The sequence below is a fragment of the Drosophila serrata genome, unplaced genomic scaffold (assembly GCF_035046125.1).
Source record: "Drosophila serrata isolate PLE 108 unplaced genomic scaffold, ASM3504612v1 contig_228, whole genome shotgun sequence".
NCBI lineage: Eukaryota > Metazoa > Arthropoda > Insecta > Diptera > Drosophilidae > Drosophila > Drosophila serrata.
This window is the reverse complement of record NW_028257126.1, coordinates 839,623-857,332: the sequence shown is the minus strand read 5'-3', so window position 1 is coordinate 857,332 and position 17,710 is coordinate 839,623. Positions and strand designations below refer to the sequence as shown.

Sequence of the window (17,710 nt, the reverse complement as noted above, 5' to 3'; positions counted from 1 at the left end):
TCCCTTCTGTTTCTGTATTAAACTTAAGCTTGGCTTTTTAAAGACTGTGACACTTTTGCCAGAAACAACTTAAACATATAGCTAAATATACTAATAAATAAATAATAAGACAAATACAAACTGAATTCTCTACCGAAAATTACTTCTATATAAATTTAATGCCATTTAATTGTTGATACATGTTATGCTCAAAAAAATGTTTTCTAACTTAAAATTTCACAAAAGGTGTTTCAAATGTTCTTTATATTTTTATTATTTTAAGGAACATTTAAATATTTAGTAATATAATTATTAATATTAAATATTATGAAATATACCCTTTCCCATTTTTTTAACTTCTCCCAGTGATTTCATTTTATAATCCAATTTTACCGTCTCTATTTCTTGTCGCACAATTATTTCTGTCTGAGCTTCTGGTGGTGAAAAGTGCTTTTGATATTTTTTATAATTTTTGCTGTTTAGTCATGTAACTGTTGTTGGCACTTTATTGTTTACCTTTTGCCAAAGATTTTGCAGCGGCACGAAAATAAATATGAAAACATTTTTCCCTGGGAGCGAAGAGGAAAACAATAAACCGGCAAACGGCTTCAAAAGGCATACCAACGTGGTTGTTGACTCTTTTTTGTGTTTTTTTGTTTTCTTTTTTGTTATTGTTATTTGTTTAACGCTTTTTTGCGTTTGCCTTTGGGCTGGTTGACCGCCCGAACTGAGCAGGAAGCGAGTGATGAGCCCCAAGAAGTCGCAATATACACACACACAATATGTATGGAACATAAAGATCCAAACATATAGTCACTGTAAATGAGTCAAGCTTGCTTTTTGTATTCTTATTTTTTGCTGCTGCTGGGCCACGCTTAATTGGTTGATGGAATTGGGTTGAGCGCAATTTTTAATGAGCCCTGAATTGTTGCTAGACGACAGGTGAGCGGAGCGGTATAAGGGGCAGGCGGGTTCGAGACTTCTGTGACTCAGCGTAGGTGTAGAGACAGAGGAGAAATGGATCTAAAAGCACATCCAAGAGCCGGAGGAACTTCCAAGCGGAATTACAGATGGCATGACTAATTCATGGGAGTTGTGAAATTAAATTGTGGAATGAATCTGGTTGAATTGGAGCAACAAAACTATGCTATATCTGTCCAATTAATTAATTAACGTAATAAAAGAGCCAAGACTAATGAGAACTAAAAAAAAGGAGTTCCAACTTCAGATATATTACATTACATTACATTACGTTCCCAGTGAACTCTTTTCTCCTTTCTAATTTGTAAAGATTTCAGTTGAATTTCAGTGGAAATTGCTGTCCCTTTAAAAAATATTCTTTAACATCATTCGTTTTTAAGCATTTTAGATATATGGTTCTTCTTTGCTTTTAAAATCATCTACAAACATTTAAAAACGTCTTATTTAAACACAAATAGCTTGAATCGGCTTCAGTGAAATACCAAAGCAATCAAGATAAGCAAACGTAGATAAGGCAGATCAAGATAAAGTCATAAATATGTATAATCAGTCAACAACCTGTTGGCCGATAAACGAATCCATTGAAAAGAAGAAAAACGTGGGACAAAGCAAAACAAATATTTGGCCCAATATGGGTAAACTTCATTAATTAACGCAGACAAACAGCGTGCGGAGGCCTCAAATCACGCCAAACACTATGGAATACATACATAGATATAACTATATATAGATATCAGACCAATATCTTGGCTAATAGCTGCAGCAACAACAACGATAACAACGGCATCGATTGAGAAGAAAAAGAAGCGACAAATAAACCACAACAAGTGAAAGTTGATTAATAGTTTCCGTTTATGGTGAAGCGTTTTCTTTTCCACTATTTTTCAGTCTTTTATTTTTTCTTGTCTCACATTTTGTGTCTCTAAACATATCGCAAAAAATGTATTTATTTCTCGTAATTAGCACAACCGGCACGCAATTCAAACTTGAGAAAACAAACGTATGAGTAATGCATGCAGATATAAAATTAATGGAGTGCCAAAGGGGTTGGAGGGTTCTCCCCCATATTCGTGCATTTTTGCATGCGCGCATAATTAAGTTATTTATTGTTTAATATTTATGATTATTTGCGGCTGCATTTGCATTCACCATTCACCCCTTGCGCAAACGGCCAACGGAAGTATATGGGGCTTTGAAAAAATGTAGGTCATGGATAAGAAAAATAAATGACGTATTGAAATTTGAAGGGAAAAAATATATATATGTATCGACCTTTGTGTACCATAATCAAAGTGTACAAAATAACTTAAAATTTAAATTTTTACCTCTTATGCAAACCTATTGAAAATGTTCACTAAATAATTTTAGTTCCTTGGCCAAATTATAAATATGAGGTAAGATTCAGTCGAGACTCTTCAGTTTGAAGTACCTAGCATATTGCATATTCTCACAGACGAATCGGGCACACCCTCCTGTTCAGATATTTATGGGAAATTAACTAATTAAGTATGCATGGATCATCGTGTGGGGTGCGGTGCGGCATCCTAGGCAGACTACGGATGATCTGGCATGCATAATTATGATTCGATGGATATAGTTAAAGCGAATCTACCTAGGGTACATCGTATCAAAAATCTAATTTCATCCGATACAGCGTTATGGGAACTAGGTATTTTAATTAAATTTGTGCATAAAACATATATATTAACAAAGAAATGTTCATTTCTGACTTTAATGTTTTGATTGAACAGTTTAAGGTATGTCTGGTGTTAATTTTTCAGTAAATTAAGCAAATAAAACACGTACCTTAACTAAAGCATAGGTTTACCATCTCTATATAATTTACATTTATGAATTTTTCACCTTTATAGTAAGAAATCATAACTTTACATTTGCTGAGCTTTGAGTTGTTTTGTTCTACACGTTAACCCAAAATATTTCATGAATTCCCATAACTTTAATGACATAATTAAACATTACTCGACCGCGATGGAATTAAAAGCTTTCTCTGCATAAACTGCTTACGCAACTCCCAGCAGAAATGTGCAGTAATATAGATTTTATGATTATTCAAAATTGTTTTGGCCAAATGAAAACAAACAAAAAAGAGAAATCTCTTCTCTTCGGTGCGTAATTAAAAAGTGTGAAATGTGGCTGAATTGGGAGAAAAGTTTTCCCGCCACGCCGTTCGGTCAGGTGTGGTCTGAACCAACCATCCGGTTGGGCCTGTATTGGTCACTGTAAGTGAACGCTCATGTAATGGCCATAAGAAAACCAAATATAATTGCAGAAACCAGCAGAAACAGTTAAGACGACGACGCACCGGAGCTGCTAACCCGCCCGAGAGGCCGCTCTATCTGATGTTGGTTGATGTTGCCATTTTGCATGCTGCTGCTGCTGCTGGCACTGTTGTGACTGCTGCCTAATTAGGCCAGGAAGCAATTAACCGGTTAATAGGCGGGACTGCCTGCGCTTTGTTTAATGCATCTGATGTGCCCACAGTGCTGGCCAAAAGTAAGCTTCCGTCTCGAAAATGTGACACAATTGAACAAAGGTCCGAGTGAAACATAAACTCTAAAGTAATAATATTCTATGCAGCCAAATAAAATGTAAGGAAATGCTTTATTTCTAAGCATAATGGGATGGTCCTAGTTTTTCGTAACCCACTGTCTCTAGAGTCTTTTCCTGACATGAACTAAGTCAGCTTTAGGTGCATATTTAATGTGGGAAAATTATGGCGGCGGGGCGGAACTTGTTGCTCACTTTGAAGTTGTTGATTGCCAGCTACTGAGGCTGAGTTGAAGCACCACCGTCCAAGTGGGAGCAGCAATTGCTGTTGCTAAATGGCCGTGTACTTACTTCTAATGGGCAGAAACTGTATCTGAAAGATACAGCCTCATATCTCAGGGCTTACTTCTTGGAAATGCGAAACTTTCACTCGGCCAAACAACGCCTATAAAAAATAAACACAAAGTGGGAACGACAAACACCAACTATGAAAGTCGAGGCATTAAAAGGGGACAAAACGATAAAGACGCTCTGACATCGGCGACAATTGACAATTGGCAATAAAAAATCAATTAACGTGGAAAACGTCAAATGTCGTGAAAGGGGAATAAAACCTTATAAATGTGAAAAGCAAGTGAAATTACTTTAAAAGAAGGGAAAGGGGACAACCAAATGGATCTAAATGGTTCGCGGCATTTTATACAAGTAAAATCTATTTTATATTTTAAGAATGCTTTTATATTGTAATTTTAATAGCTTACTTATCGGTTTGTTAACAATTTCTTAAAATTAAATGTGAATGTGATTGTCGAGTGCATATTTAATGAATGAAATTTGAATGCTCGAAACTTAACTCCAATCATAATATTTAAAGCTAATTATCTGGCTTTATCAGTTCTCTTTCCATTTACAAACGTATGGAATTTCAATACTTGAAGCAATAAGACTCATTCAATTCCATCCAAATTCCACATTACTAATCTGGAACTGTATCAAATATCATTTGTAAATAATTCTCTTCTGTGCAGTTCAGTTATGAATGTTAAAGTCTAGCCACATACCGATACAGAATTTCCCAATCTTCCGATAGTGGAAGTTGTTTGGGAATCTTAATGAAATGCCATAAGCAATTTGTTTGTCGTTCGCTTGGCAAATCACCAACGGCGTCATGTCACTCATAACTGCAGTACGCTATATAGAGGAAATCGGGGAATATCGGCGTCTGAGGAGATATATTCCTAATCACAACCGGTTATATGTGAGGAATGTTGCATGGATTCGCCTGATTGGCGTGTTTTTTCATTATTCGTGGTGTGTTTTCGATTGCGCAGGCGCAGCTGTCAACTTCCAGCAACTTCAATTGCAATTCACTTATCTGAGTTTGGGCAATTAATGTAAGGCCCCCTCCAGGTTTCTCTTTCTCCGGACACGCCCCTTTGGTCTTTATCTTTTAGTGCTGGCAACCTTTGACATTCAATTTGTTAATGGTAATCACATGTGGCCAAGCAATTAACATTCAATTTAATGCTTGCCCCAATCAAGGCCTTTCAGTATTTGTGATTACATTACTTTCGTACCCTCTCACTCTCCACTAATCCCTTATTAAAGATTTATAAACTTTCGCTATTGGGCAATGGACTAATGAACGCTTCAACCATAAACTGCTGAAGTTGTTTAATTTTCATATTGTATTTTACAAATCATAAAATTAGGATGCATTCAAATTGTTTTAGAAAGTGATAATATGTTTAAGAAAACCAAAAGCCAGATGATACCATCGGAAAGATCATTACCTAGAGATACTTCTTAAATTACTGCGATGTTCCACTGGAATAAACGCCAAAATCCATGTTAACTTTCATCTATTACGCGAAATGATGCAAGTCAGACTGGCGGGACGAGGAAACAACTAGACTGTGCATAAATTGAACATCTGCTGATGGCATCTCATAAAATCCTCCGACAAGATCTAACATCTTTGTAATTACGGCAACCGAAACTGAAAAAGCAGTAACCGAGGTAGCAAGGCGTTAAATTTGCAGCTGTTAAAACAGGGCTGGGACAAGGCCAAAAGATTGCCGCGAGGTGCAAAAACCAAAACAAATAGCTGCGAGGTAATCAGCTGTCGCGACTCAAAAACTCCCAAGACAGACAAAATAATTAGTTTCAATGAGGCGGTACTTGAGCCAACAAAAAAAGAAATAGGAATACCATCGAGAATGATGCATTTTCAGGCAAACACTTGGACAAAACCCTAAGATATCCAGACAGACATAAGGACGGGCAGCCGCAAAGACATTAAGACTCCATTATGCATTCATTTGTGTGCGCAATGAGACAGTCGCACAAGACTTGAGTGCCGCAGACGTCTATCCTGCTCAACTTCGCAAAGGAATTTCGGCAATCCGATGAACAAAAGGCGCTGACAAAACTGAAACATTGAAAAATTCCGCATAATCTAGCTCTATAAAAAAATGTATAAAAATTTTAAAGGTATGGAAGGTCGACAGAAAAATACCTCAATTTGTGTTTAAAAAATTCAGAAGATAAGAAAATAAATAAGATAACATTTTTCAATATATAACTTTTATATTAGTATTCCTTTTTGTATTTAAAAAAAAACTGTTAGGTGTTGAATTTTAACTGGAAAAAAAACCTCAAGATCTATAAAATTAATGCGTTTGGAATTTCATCTAAAGCCAAGATTGTAGAACCCAGCTTAGACTTAAAAAGTGTCCTAATTCGAATATCCCCCTTTAATCCTCTCAAACATTACATACCCTTCGAAATATCCCCTAGAAAAAGTATCTCTAAGCCAAAGCAAGCACCACCGAACTTGTTGCCAGGCGCATTTCGATGGTATTTCGTATATTTACGTCCGGGGTGGAAATGTATTGCAACAACACTCTTCATACATCGCACGGGGGTTTCGAGAGCATTCCCATAGAGACAAAAGGCGGGCCAATAGGCTCCGGACTCCGAGGAGCCAGGTAACCAAACGAACCAAAATCAAGATCATGCAAAGCAGGTAGCTAACTTAAGGCAACACCACACGCACACGTTCGAAATGGCTAGCCCAAAAAAAAGGATCGCAAAGGTGTGCACAGAGAGAAAATGTTTGCATTCTAGATTACCTTAAAATTCTTGATAGAACTGTATATTCCGAACCCTTAAGAGGAGGGCCTGCCCCTGAATGTTCCCTGTGTATATATCAGGGGAGAGAGAGTGGTGCACTGGCGCAGAACGTGGTTGGAAAAACAGTTTTTCTCTTATGAATTATACCAATTGACAATTCCAGGGCATACTCGGGGGTTCGGAGTTCATTCAAGCAACGGCGGAAAGGTAGAAAAAGTACAGTCGTCTCCTGAAGGACTCTCCCTTTTCGTTGCACCTTTATACAGGGCTACTTTTTTTGTGTCACACTTCTGTCCATCAATTGCAAGGGCCTCTTGTCAATCAGCGGTGTAGGGAAAAAAGGGGCAGCGGACTGCAACTCCCTGGAACAGAGATGAAAAGTCAACGAGTTCTATGGGATGCATAGGCAAAATGTGTCTCTTTTGTTTTCCGCTCATGTTCCCATGTCGGGCTATTATGTGATCGGAATGCTTGCCTTGGTTCTTGACTTCTTCAGCAAGAAATCCTCTCTGTTGGGCGATCACCCTCGCGATCGGGCCAGAAAATGCAGATTATTCTGGTGTAGACGTTTCCATTAGTCCGACTGTCAGTTGACATGGAATAGGGGAATGTCTGAGGTGAAGGAATCTTCATCGAGGATCGCCGGATGATGAAACTATTTCAATGATCGCGATTAGATGGGAGCGTGACAGCGTCATTGGGTCTTTTATTGGTGTTCGATGAGTGATTGGCATTCCTAACAATTTTATTGTGTTATTATTGGGTATCTTGAGAAATCATTTTAATTTTTATTGAGAGTATAACTCCATATAATTGATAAGTCATATATGTATAAATATTCCCCGTATTATTTTAGTTTTTCATAATCATAGAGGTGATTCTCACACACAACATAAAACCCACTTATGATTTGTCTGAATGGGAATAAACCTTCCCTCCTCCGCTGCACCAACTTTTAAAGTGGAGTAAAGTTTCTGCAGTTGGTTTTGCTGGTTGGTTAACTGAAGTTGATTGTCTTGTGTAATTCGAAACGCGTGTGGAATGTGCGGGAAGAGGTTCAGTACCCGCAGCTACTACACAAGTCGCAATTGTCCAGGGCGGTGGTCAGTGGAAACTAACAAACTCCCGAGCGAATCCACAAACTTTCTCACCCAAACTCAGGCAGCAATTGCATGAAACAGCGCACGTGAAATTCAAACAAAGTGGAGCAATATTCACGTAGGCACACACACGTTTTCGATCGCTATACGACAATAACTCACTCGCAAAAGATAAAATGAAATAAATACAAACAAATCCATAAAAAAGAGCATACAGAAACGGCAGCAAAAAGCACATGAAACAAAACAAAAATAAAATCACGGTCAGGCGGCAGAAAACGAGTTTCTCGGTCGATCAAGCCAGTGAGCTATAGCCATAGTTCACTATAGAGAGTGAGCCGCCGATTTGCAAAACGGGTTTTCCTAAGCTTAAACCTTAGAGGGGCGGCAAGTGGCCCAACAATGGGCGTGGCACTCACCGATCACCGCAACAAATCCATTTAATCCTACGATTTAATATTGTCTGCCTTGACTTTTGTAAAAAAAAACAAGGAACCAAGCAATATTATTTTTTAATATGGTAATTACCATCTAATAAACAATTTATAAAAAAGATACATTTTCAGGGCCACATATCTGAACAACTTGAATTCTTTTTGTTTTTTTATTCCAAATAAGTTATTTATGGCTTCCTATGAATTATGATAGGCACTTTGTTCATACATTTAGCATCCACCTATAAAACAGAAATAACACAAAAACAGCTGCACGGACAAAAGCTCGGATTTCCAGCTAAAACTCCCCCCAAAAAAGAATTCTGCTGCATTCGAATTCGAGTATAATAAACTATAATTTTGCGCAAAACAAGATCGGCGGCGCGCAGAACAACAACAAAAGTATCGCCGAAGCGCTGAAAGCAAAAGTAAACAAAAGGCGGAGGAGAGTCAGACAACCAAACGGGCAAACACAAAGCCAAAGCACAAAGCCAAAAATAAACATTTTGCATTTGAGAACCAAGAAACGCAAAAGACTCCAATTACGCGCCAAGCGGCGTTGAGCAAGGAATTGCCAAATAGGCGCAAATTGTGAGATTTCACGAGGGGATTGTGGGGCTGCTGTGGCGTTAAATTGCAGCTGTGCCACAAAGCCGCGAATGTGAGTGCAGTCTGGCTAATACAGCCTGGCTAATGTGGACATTGAATGGCCTCTTCTCACAAGGAGGGGAAAACTATATTTTACAGCATTCCTACCACTGATTTAGCTTAGAATAGCGAGTTGAAATGTATACATTCAATTAAAATTTTACTTTCTATTTTGTCTTGCAAATTTAAGTAAGTAATCTTGGATAATAAGTGACGGAAATTGCAATAGTCCAAGAGAAATAAATCATAGGCGACAGCGGATAGATTGATCAATTTGTTGCTTAACAGCTTATCAACTTTGCTGGCTGTTATCTATTACGTAGCTTCCGATTACGTTTTATTTACTATTGATAGGTCAACTTTATGTAGCCCAATACAAGTTATCAGGCTTGCTCTAAATTTAGAGTGCTTACCTAAATTTTATAACCCTATTGATACTGATTTACAAAGCATTTTAAGTAAAAATAACAAGCTTCAAAAACTTTACCAGACTTTAAAAATAACCTAAACAATGTTATATTTATTTTTTATTTCTATTTTTTCTGAATTAAATAAGTTTTCTATTACTATCTGATATATTCATATATGCTTATTTAATTATTTATTTTGGGAACATTGGACATGAATTTTATTTTAATTCTTCTCTGAAGTTTTATAGGGCATTCCACTGGTCTTCACTTCCCGACCTATATCAATTTCTCAAATAGTTTTATCAGCGGTCCAATATATAATTTACCAGAGACCGCTGTTTGGATGGAGACTCTATATGCGATGGCGTAATTAGATTAAAGCGGCGCACCTGTATAGCCGCACACCGATGCCAAGGTACACGTGTGCCAGTTTCTCTTTCTTCCTCTCTCTCTCTGTCTCTCTGCATGGGCGTTTGTAGATCGCCGTCCTACATTTAATTTTACCGCGCACTTGTTTTCGATTTTCGTATTTATTTACCGTCTTTATTTGCTTTTCCTGCTTGTACTTTGCGCATTTTCGGAAAAGGCGGTATTTGTATTTACTTTATTGGATTTTCTGTTATCAACCGGTTGTCAATGCAATTGCATTGTGTCATTGTTTGTGGGGCAATATACTTTTTGGTTTATCTGCCTTTTTCGGCCTTTTTAGGAGAGCAAGCTCACCTGATAACGTAAATGGAATGTGGAACGTTCCCGTTGATAAGAGTGCAGGTAACACACGACAAACTCCCAACTCCCTGCATTCAGGGAACAAAATAAATATGAAAACCAAAATAAGGCACACCCGTGAGTCATGCAAAAATAAAAAATAAAGAACCAGCCAAGTACAAAGTTCAGCTGAACAAAAATTGCAGTCGCATGCAATGAGGTGTGCGAAAAAAGCGAATGGCGACAAAAGGAGAGCGCCAAAATAGAGCTAGGAGAGAATGGGAGATACAAGGGAGCAGCAGTTGGGCTTGTTCAGCCACCATGGGCACTAGATAAATAATCACGTTTTTACTGTTCAAAGCACTCCTTTTGCAGCATTTTTAACCCATTATTACGCAAAATAAAACTTTACTTTAAATTAATATAATTAAATTATTTACTTTTGATTATTTCGAAACGCAAAATAATCTTTTTGGCTTGTGCTCGAGTAGTTATAGATCACGGCAACTTTATTTGCATTGACTACCGGATATGGTTTATTGGGTAAGTAATATATAAACTACATAAAAAGCCCATACGAACTTTTTCAATAAACCTTAATTGTTTAGGAATAATTTACATTTTAATGCAAACTATTATTTGATAATCATTAACATTTGAATTGGATTTTAAAACATTAATTACTTAATTTAAAAAATTATTAAATAATAAACCAATCGTTTGAATAAGTACAAATATTTATTTATTTTTCAATATATCGAGGGTCCTAGTTTTTATAGAATCTGAGCTCGATGCTCCACTGTATTACCTATCAGTAGTTTCTCCTATTTTTGTTGTTCTTTGTTGGTAGGCAAGACAACAGTACAATGACCGAAAGTTTGCCATGCAAAAAGAAGATAAAGTAAGAGGAGCAGAGAGGGGGAGTCGAGAAACAGAATATTGTAAGCCGTAGCAAAAACAAAAAGCGTAGTAGAAAAGTAAGCATGTAAAGCCCCTACTACTAAAAACCTGTTAGTCAGAGCAGAGCACTAAAAATTCCGATCTTCCAGTTGGCTTGCTCTCTCTCACTCGGCCTCTCTGGTTTTATCCGCAGGTTTCCAGCGCGCGCCTCTCTCTCCCTCTCCTTTCTCTCTGCCTCTCTTGGCAAACAGGTATAACATTGGAGACTTCTTCTCGCCAACGAAACAAATGATCAAAATGTAAACTCTGATAACGTATGAAGGTGAGCAACCAAATAAAAAATACACAATAAAATATCAAAAAAGAAAAAGGCACACAATAACAAAAACAACTACCACAATGGAAATGTCGACGCACCCTTTTCTTTCTCGCGAAGAAGAAGACGGAGCAGAAACCACATCCCGCTTCAAGCGTCTCTTTTTCCCGCGGGGGAGCGAGGGAGACAAAGAGAGCTTAAAAGAGGAGCGGGTGGCACAGTGCTGGCTCGATACAAAAGACAAGGCAGGGAGTGCACTTTTTTGACTTCATTAGCCGTACGATTTATATGAGCGGAAATCAAGCACAAGCTATTTATGCAATAACAGTAGCTCCGAGGAAGTTCACTTTTTCGAATATGCACTGTATATTCTTTACTTTTGTGTGAGTGTAAAAACAAAGCAGACGCCGCTGGAATGCCGTTGCTTGTTATTAGTTAGCTTTTTTATGTTGTTGTTGTTGCTAAGCCGGACATGGCAATTGGTGCTGGTTGTTGTTTTGTTCTTTCTGAGAGGGTGGCAAAATGCATGGGAATGCAGTCAATTTGAAACAATTAAAGCTAGGCGACTTAATTTTCTATACCTTTTTTTTGTTAGCCGCCTGATTTAATCCAATTTAAGCCCGGAGGGCAATGCAATTGCGTTCCTCGCGTTTTTTGTTTTGTTTTTTTTTTTTTTTTTTTTTTGTAGCACTACACTCTTATAGCTTGCTAATTAAATTAAGGCAACAATTAAATTTTTGTTAACTTTTGTCGTATGGTATTTTTGCTGTTGTTTCACTTGTTGTTGTTGTTGTTGCACATTTCGCGTCGCGGCGGCTGCGCAGTCGGCGTCGAAGAGAGCGGATCGCGAAACACGAAATTCGCCAAGTGCGAAGCACGGAAATTGCGAAATAAAAACAAAAAGCTCACTTTGTAACACTGCCTGCGTTTTTGGAGTGCGAAGCGATCGCCACTAAAAACCGCACTCGGGGATCGCACTTGTTGCAATTTTCCCTGGGAAACTTGATCGCACAGAAGAGCTCATGAAACGCGAGCGACGCGCGCCTTCGACATTTTCCAGTTTCTTTGCTAGTGATGGAAAAGGTACAGATAGTATCGAAAGATACTGTTTTGCTGGTGATGGAAAATATGAAAATACTATCGAAAGATATCGAATAAAATATTTTACTGTTATCCTCATCATTCGTTTGACATTGTTTCGACAGACTGTTCCTACGTTACAGTTCCGTGTCAAATCGCCAAATTCGACTAAATTTTTCTGTCAACGCTTTGTATTTCTTCTATTAACATTATAGCAAATTTAATGTACCAAAATTGTACAATGTAAATTCAGATTTTTAACATGGCGTAGAAGATTCCTTTTTGACGCTGGTTTTCTTTACAGCGACACCTACCATTTACTTTTCGCACTAGTGCGACCAAAATCCTAGGCTAGTGCATAAGAACATCGATAGTATCGATAGTAATACAATCAATCGTTTAAGAAATGGCGCAAAACAAATTTTATTTCCTAATTTTCAAGTTTTTAATTATTAATAGTTTATTTATTTTGGTCGACGATTTTTCAAGATTTTAATGTGAAACTTCTTTGGACGCGTCGGAGAGCTTGTGTTAGAAGCATTATTATTTATACTTATTAGGTGTTCTTATCAAATGATAACATTTTTTCTGTCTGATAATAAAGTAGGGAATAGGCAAACGCTCGGAGCGAATTATTGCAAGAAGAGATGATAAGGCTAATTAAGATTCATCGGCAAGAAACATAAAGAGGAAAGATACTTATTGTTGTGTATTTGTTTTTTGTTTGTTTCCTGCTAGGATTCGGGACGAGTTGACTGAATTTAATTGTTTTCTAAAATATGTTTGAGATAGGCGTCTGATCGGGACCATTCCGACTTATATACTAATGGCTAAAAGAAGATCACCTGCGAAGTTTCAGTCAAATAGCTCGTTTGCTGATCAAGAAAATATATTCTTATAATGGTCGGAAACGTTGCAAACTTCTAACTAAAATTATAATATTTTACAAAGGTATAATTACTGCTTTTTGCAATTTGATTTGCTTTATAAAGCCTATGGTCCGATGCCTAAAAAACTGGAGAACCTTTACAGCGTTTTGCATTCGGTCATCGCTTTAATCGAATCGTATAAATTATATAAAATAATCGGCGTGAAGTAACATTTTTAAAAAGATTGTTCCAATCTTTAAGCTATTTGTGATTCATCAAAATTAATATAAATTTAAAATATTTGGTTAAAGCCAAATATGTAAATAGGTCCTATAGGGCCTTTTTTTTGTTCTGCCGCAGTTCAGTGATAAAAAACGCCATCTTTGTGCCGTTATCAGGCTAAGAAAGTATTTCGAGAAAAGCACCATCTGACGGTCAGGTTTTCAATTACCCCCGAGAATGAAAAGTCTGGCAGCGCCCGTGCCTCGAGAGGCTGCCAGACTTTTAATATCGGAATTTTAAGAAGTGACCGCATTTCGATTGATACTATCGATTAAAGCTTGCCGCGTATCAAATAACAAATGGCAGCGCTACGTCGCCTTGCCCTGGTAGTGTAATGGTTAGAACACTTACCGTTCGCGCAATTAACTCGGGTTCAACTCCTCGCCGACGCAAACTAAATTTCCTTTTTTTATGTTATTTTATTTTATGAATCCATTTTTACTTGTTTAAAATTTATATATGACATGCTCGCAGAACTTGTGCAACGGGTTTATGCGCTCATCGAAGCGCTTTCCATTGTATGCAAACTCTGTATAGGGAACCGAGTTGAGCACCTTAAAGCCGATGGCTTTTCCCAATTTTTGAGAGAAGCTGGAAGTCCAGAGAGCAGTGACAGCCACAGGACGTTTGGAGCGCAGCTCTTCGTTGATATCCTCGAGACCCTTGCCCTCAGAAAGTTCCTTTGTGAGCTGTATGCTAAACTCCGACAAGGAGCGCCCCAGACCCAATCGCTCGTGACTCGGCAGAGTGGACAGAAACATGAGCTCCAAGAAGCAGTCCATTTTGTACATGTCACACACATCGATTCTCTCGTCCATTCCGATCATAAAGTTCATCAGACACTTGGCTTGGGGACTTTTAACACTTTCGTTGAGAAACTTCAGGAAGAAGTGATCCTCGCCAGGCGGCGGCGAAAACTAATACAAACGGATGCAGAAATTTAAGTTAAACTTAATTACCGAGAAAAGAGATTTCTTTTACCTGTATTTTGTTAAAGGCCACAGCCACCACACGATTGCTTTCCACTTCCTTCACCAACAAGGATACTCCGTCCAGAGCGGTTATTTTGCTCAATTCACGCAGTTCCCGGCGGGCCTGATCATTTTCTGGCAAATTAATTTCACAGGCATTGCACACTGATTCGTTTAAAAAGAAGGAATTATCAAGAACCTAAAAACAGGGATGAAAATCAATAAACATAAAATAAAAAAAAGTGCAAAAAGCGAAACTGCGTCGGCCGGGAATCGAACCCGGGTCAACTGCTTGGAAGGCAACTATGCTAACCATTACACCACCGACGCCACGTTAGTCTCAGAGCGCAACAATAGTTTTGTGCTGCGCAGCAAGCTTCGACTTGAAAAATTGCACAAGATAATTGCCACAAGATTTGCATTGACCTTGGTGCTTTATTTAAGCTTGCGTTCTGATTTAACAAACTTACATCCAGCGCCTCTTCTAGGTCCGACTCGGTGACACTGCGCACTTCGAATTTGCCTGAATTTGTAGATAATAATATATGGTTTAGATGACTCCATCAGCACATCGTTTTGAAAATGTTTTTTTACCCACCATCATTTAAAGTCCCCCAAAGTCTTCCGTTTTGTGCCCGCATTATGAAACTCTTATCGGTCAGCTTAGCTAGCCAGAAACAAACACAGAAGGAGAAACGATGCGGCGTCGAGTGCCGGTTTACTACTGAACCTGTTTACGACTAGGCAACATATGTACCTAGCCGAAGCTTTCGAGACCGAACTCATAGATTGACCACTTAATCTAATCACTTTAGCACGCGAGTCTCACTGGAGCTTTATTGGGTCTTAAAACATTTTTTTTTTTTTTTTTGTGGACGTTGATGCTCTAAGGTCAGTACATTCAAGTGGCCCGTATGACACCAGGCACCTGCCTGTTTGGGTTAGGTGTTAGTAGGCGCGACGGAGAATATAGGACAGAATACGAGGAAATTGACTACCGGCGTGCTGCCAGATTGTTAGCTTGCATGTGTTAGTGTTAAGTGTGTTAGTATTAAAGATTTTAATTTCGGAAGGGTATCTACGTTAGAGATTAGTGTGTACAAGTCATTATTATTTGCACATAACACTCTAAAAGGTTCATGCAGTTCAAAGGAGGTTCTACAGTGGCGCAACACTAATGGGATATAGGATCTAGTAGTTCTACATGGTACATGGAAGGTAAGCTGACTCAACAAGTCAGCACTTTCCACATCACCATGTATAAGGTTAAAAATAAAGGTTATCCCTAGCATCGTTCTACGATTGGCTTCGGACGGCTGGTTTAATAATAGGAGTAGAGTAGGAAGGTAAACTTTGGATTGCATCCCAATTTAAACCGCGTAGATCGAAAAGTAAAAAGTTCTTTTGAACCGACTCAATGCGTTTACTATTGACGCCGTACGGAGGGCTCCAAACGCAGCATCCATATTCTAAGATAGGACGAGCTAAGGAAGTATATACGGATTTAGTAACATAGGGGTCATTGAATTCCTTCGACCACCGTTTAATAAATCCAAGCACACCCCTGGCTCTATTCGCCATAGACGAAATATGATCAATAAAGTCAAGTTTTGGGTCCAAGCGGACGCCCAAATCGTCAACAGAATTAATTCTTTCCAAAGAGCAACAGTTCAGCGTGTAAAAAGCAAGCTTAGGAACGACACGAGAGAATGTCATTAGCTTGCATTTCGAGCCATTTAAGTTTAATAAGTTTACACGGCACCAAGTTTGAAAATTATTAAGATCTGTTTGTAAATCCGATTGGCAGGCAACGTCATTGTATTGCACGCAAAGCTTGAAGTCATCCGCGTACATAAGCACTCTGGAGTTAGTCAAGACTTTGGACAGGTCATTTATGAACAATGTAAACAATAAGGGTCCCAAATGGCTTCCTTGCGGGACACCAGATGTAACCATTAGAATATTGGATAAATTATTCTTAAAGAGGACCTTTTGGGTCCTGCCATTCAAATAACTAGAGATCCAATTAGGAAGATCACTTGGAAAACCCATTGAATCGAAGTTTCTAACGAGGAGAGAATGGTTAACAGAGTCAAATGTCTGACAATTATTATGGAAGCCCTTTATAATATAGGAAGAGAGCTCCAAAAGATTTGTTGTTGTTGATCTTCGCTTCATAAAACCATGTTGACATGGAGAAATAACCGATCTACAAAGGTGCTGTAAGTGAGGGGTGATAATGTTTTCAAATAATTAGGGATGGCTCACAACTTAGAGATTCCTCTATAATTGCTGGCATCTAATTTGCTACCTTTTTTGTGGAGAGAAATAATAAACGATTCCTTCCAAATAATGGTAAAGTGGGAGGTATCTAAGGACAAGGTAACAAGTTTCAGAAGGGGAAAGCACAGGGCGTCGGCACAATACCTAATACCTGAGCACACAGCCAGAAATTCCGACGGGATCTGGCGAATAAACTGGCTTGACACGATGAAGATCTAAAAGGAGAGAGCTTTCGTTTAGGCTAGGACAGAAAATTAAGTTTGATTTGGGTATGTCGTAGGAATAAGTCTGGTGTAAATACGAAGAGCTTGAATAGGTTGTTTGAAAAAACTGCGAAAATAGATTGGCTATTGCCTGATCATTATTTGCGGTAGTATTTTCAAATGACAGCGAGGAAGGATTTGTTTTAGGCTTATGTTTAGTGTTAACGAAATTATAAAACTGTTTTGGGTCCTGTGAGAACGGCCCTACAACGAGTTAAATAGTTTTTATAACACTCCGCGTTCAGCACGGTTTGACCGAGCTGATAAATAAGATGAAAGGGCAGATTGAGAACCGGTGAATTTAAATTTAGCATACAGTCTAGATTTTTTCTTTTTAAGTCGGCTCAACTCTTTTAACGGAACACATTCAGTAAAAAATGAATTCATGTCACTGTAAAAAATATCCACGGCAACTGCCATGTCAGTGCACATGTATAGATCGGACCAATTGAACTCGTTTATAAAATTATTCAGCCGTGCAAAGTCCGTTTTGCGAAAACATAGGACTTTATTGGTTGGACGGTCAGAAATATTCTGTACGTCACACCCAATATCAAGAGTCACAACGAAAGTTGGATGATAAGGATCTTTGGGCTGCTCAGAGGCGCCACCCTTGCTAAATGACTCTCGCAGGATCAGAGACGAAGCAATGATAAAGCAAGCGCTGTAAGGAATTTCGCACATGGTTGACTTGAGACTACGAAATGTCAAACAAGACAGCGATAAAGTCATGTTGTGTAGGTGTATGGAGAGTATTGGTGGAATTATTTGAGCACCAAATAGCACCAGGGATATTAAAATCTCCTAGGACTACCAACTGGTCTCTATCCAAAAGTCTACTGG

At 38.3% G+C, this 17,710-nt stretch overlaps 2 protein-coding genes and 1 non-coding gene across 6 annotated transcripts in view; all 3 read right to left on the bottom strand.

Moving 5' to 3' along the window:
- Window positions 1-12,206, bottom strand: part of cno (adherens junction formation factor afadin) — a 54,847-nt gene extending 42,641 nt beyond the window's left edge. For all 4 annotated transcript variants that reach the window (XM_020957605.2, XM_086829975.1, XM_086829976.1 and 1 more), the window contains exon 1: window positions 11,701-12,206. The gene's annotated coding sequence lies outside the window, so the exon portion shown is untranslated. The remainder of the gene's footprint in view (window positions 1-11,700) is intronic.
- A 1,534-nt stretch (window positions 12,207-13,740) lies between these two features.
- Window positions 13,741-15,349, bottom strand: LOC110188003 (uncharacterized). The gene is made up of 4 exons (XM_020957525.2): window positions 14,920-15,349; window positions 14,792-14,844; window positions 14,332-14,520; window positions 13,741-14,267 (listed from the first exon to the last, which is right to left on the bottom strand). Exons 1-4 carry the CDS (start codon window positions 14,960-14,962, stop codon window positions 13,797-13,799), a joined length of 756 nt encoding a protein of 251 aa, XP_020813184.2. The 5' UTR covers window positions 14,963-15,349; the 3' UTR covers window positions 13,741-13,796.
- On the bottom strand, window positions 14,580-14,651 carry TRNAG-UCC (transfer RNA glycine (anticodon UCC)). Its single transcript has one exon. It is a non-coding gene; the product is annotated as a tRNA-Gly (tRNA).
- Window positions 15,350-17,710: the final 2,361 nt, after the last annotated feature.

What these genes read in the sequence shown, in the direction of transcription:
- LOC110188003 (XM_020957525.2), bottom strand. Translation starts at nt 14,962, where the DNA reads ATGCGGGCACAAAACGGAAGACTTTGGGGGACTTTAAATGATG. An exon ending in TTGGGGGACTTTAAATGATG is followed by an intron (nt 14,845 to 14,919) that starts GTGGGTAAAAAA and finishes CTACAAATTCAG; the next exon opens with GCAAATTCGAAGTGCGCAGT. An exon ending in TGGCCTTTAACAAAATACAG is followed by an intron (nt 14,268 to 14,331) that starts GTAAAAGAAATC and finishes CGTTTGTATTAG; the next exon opens with TTTTCGCCGCCGCCTGGCGA.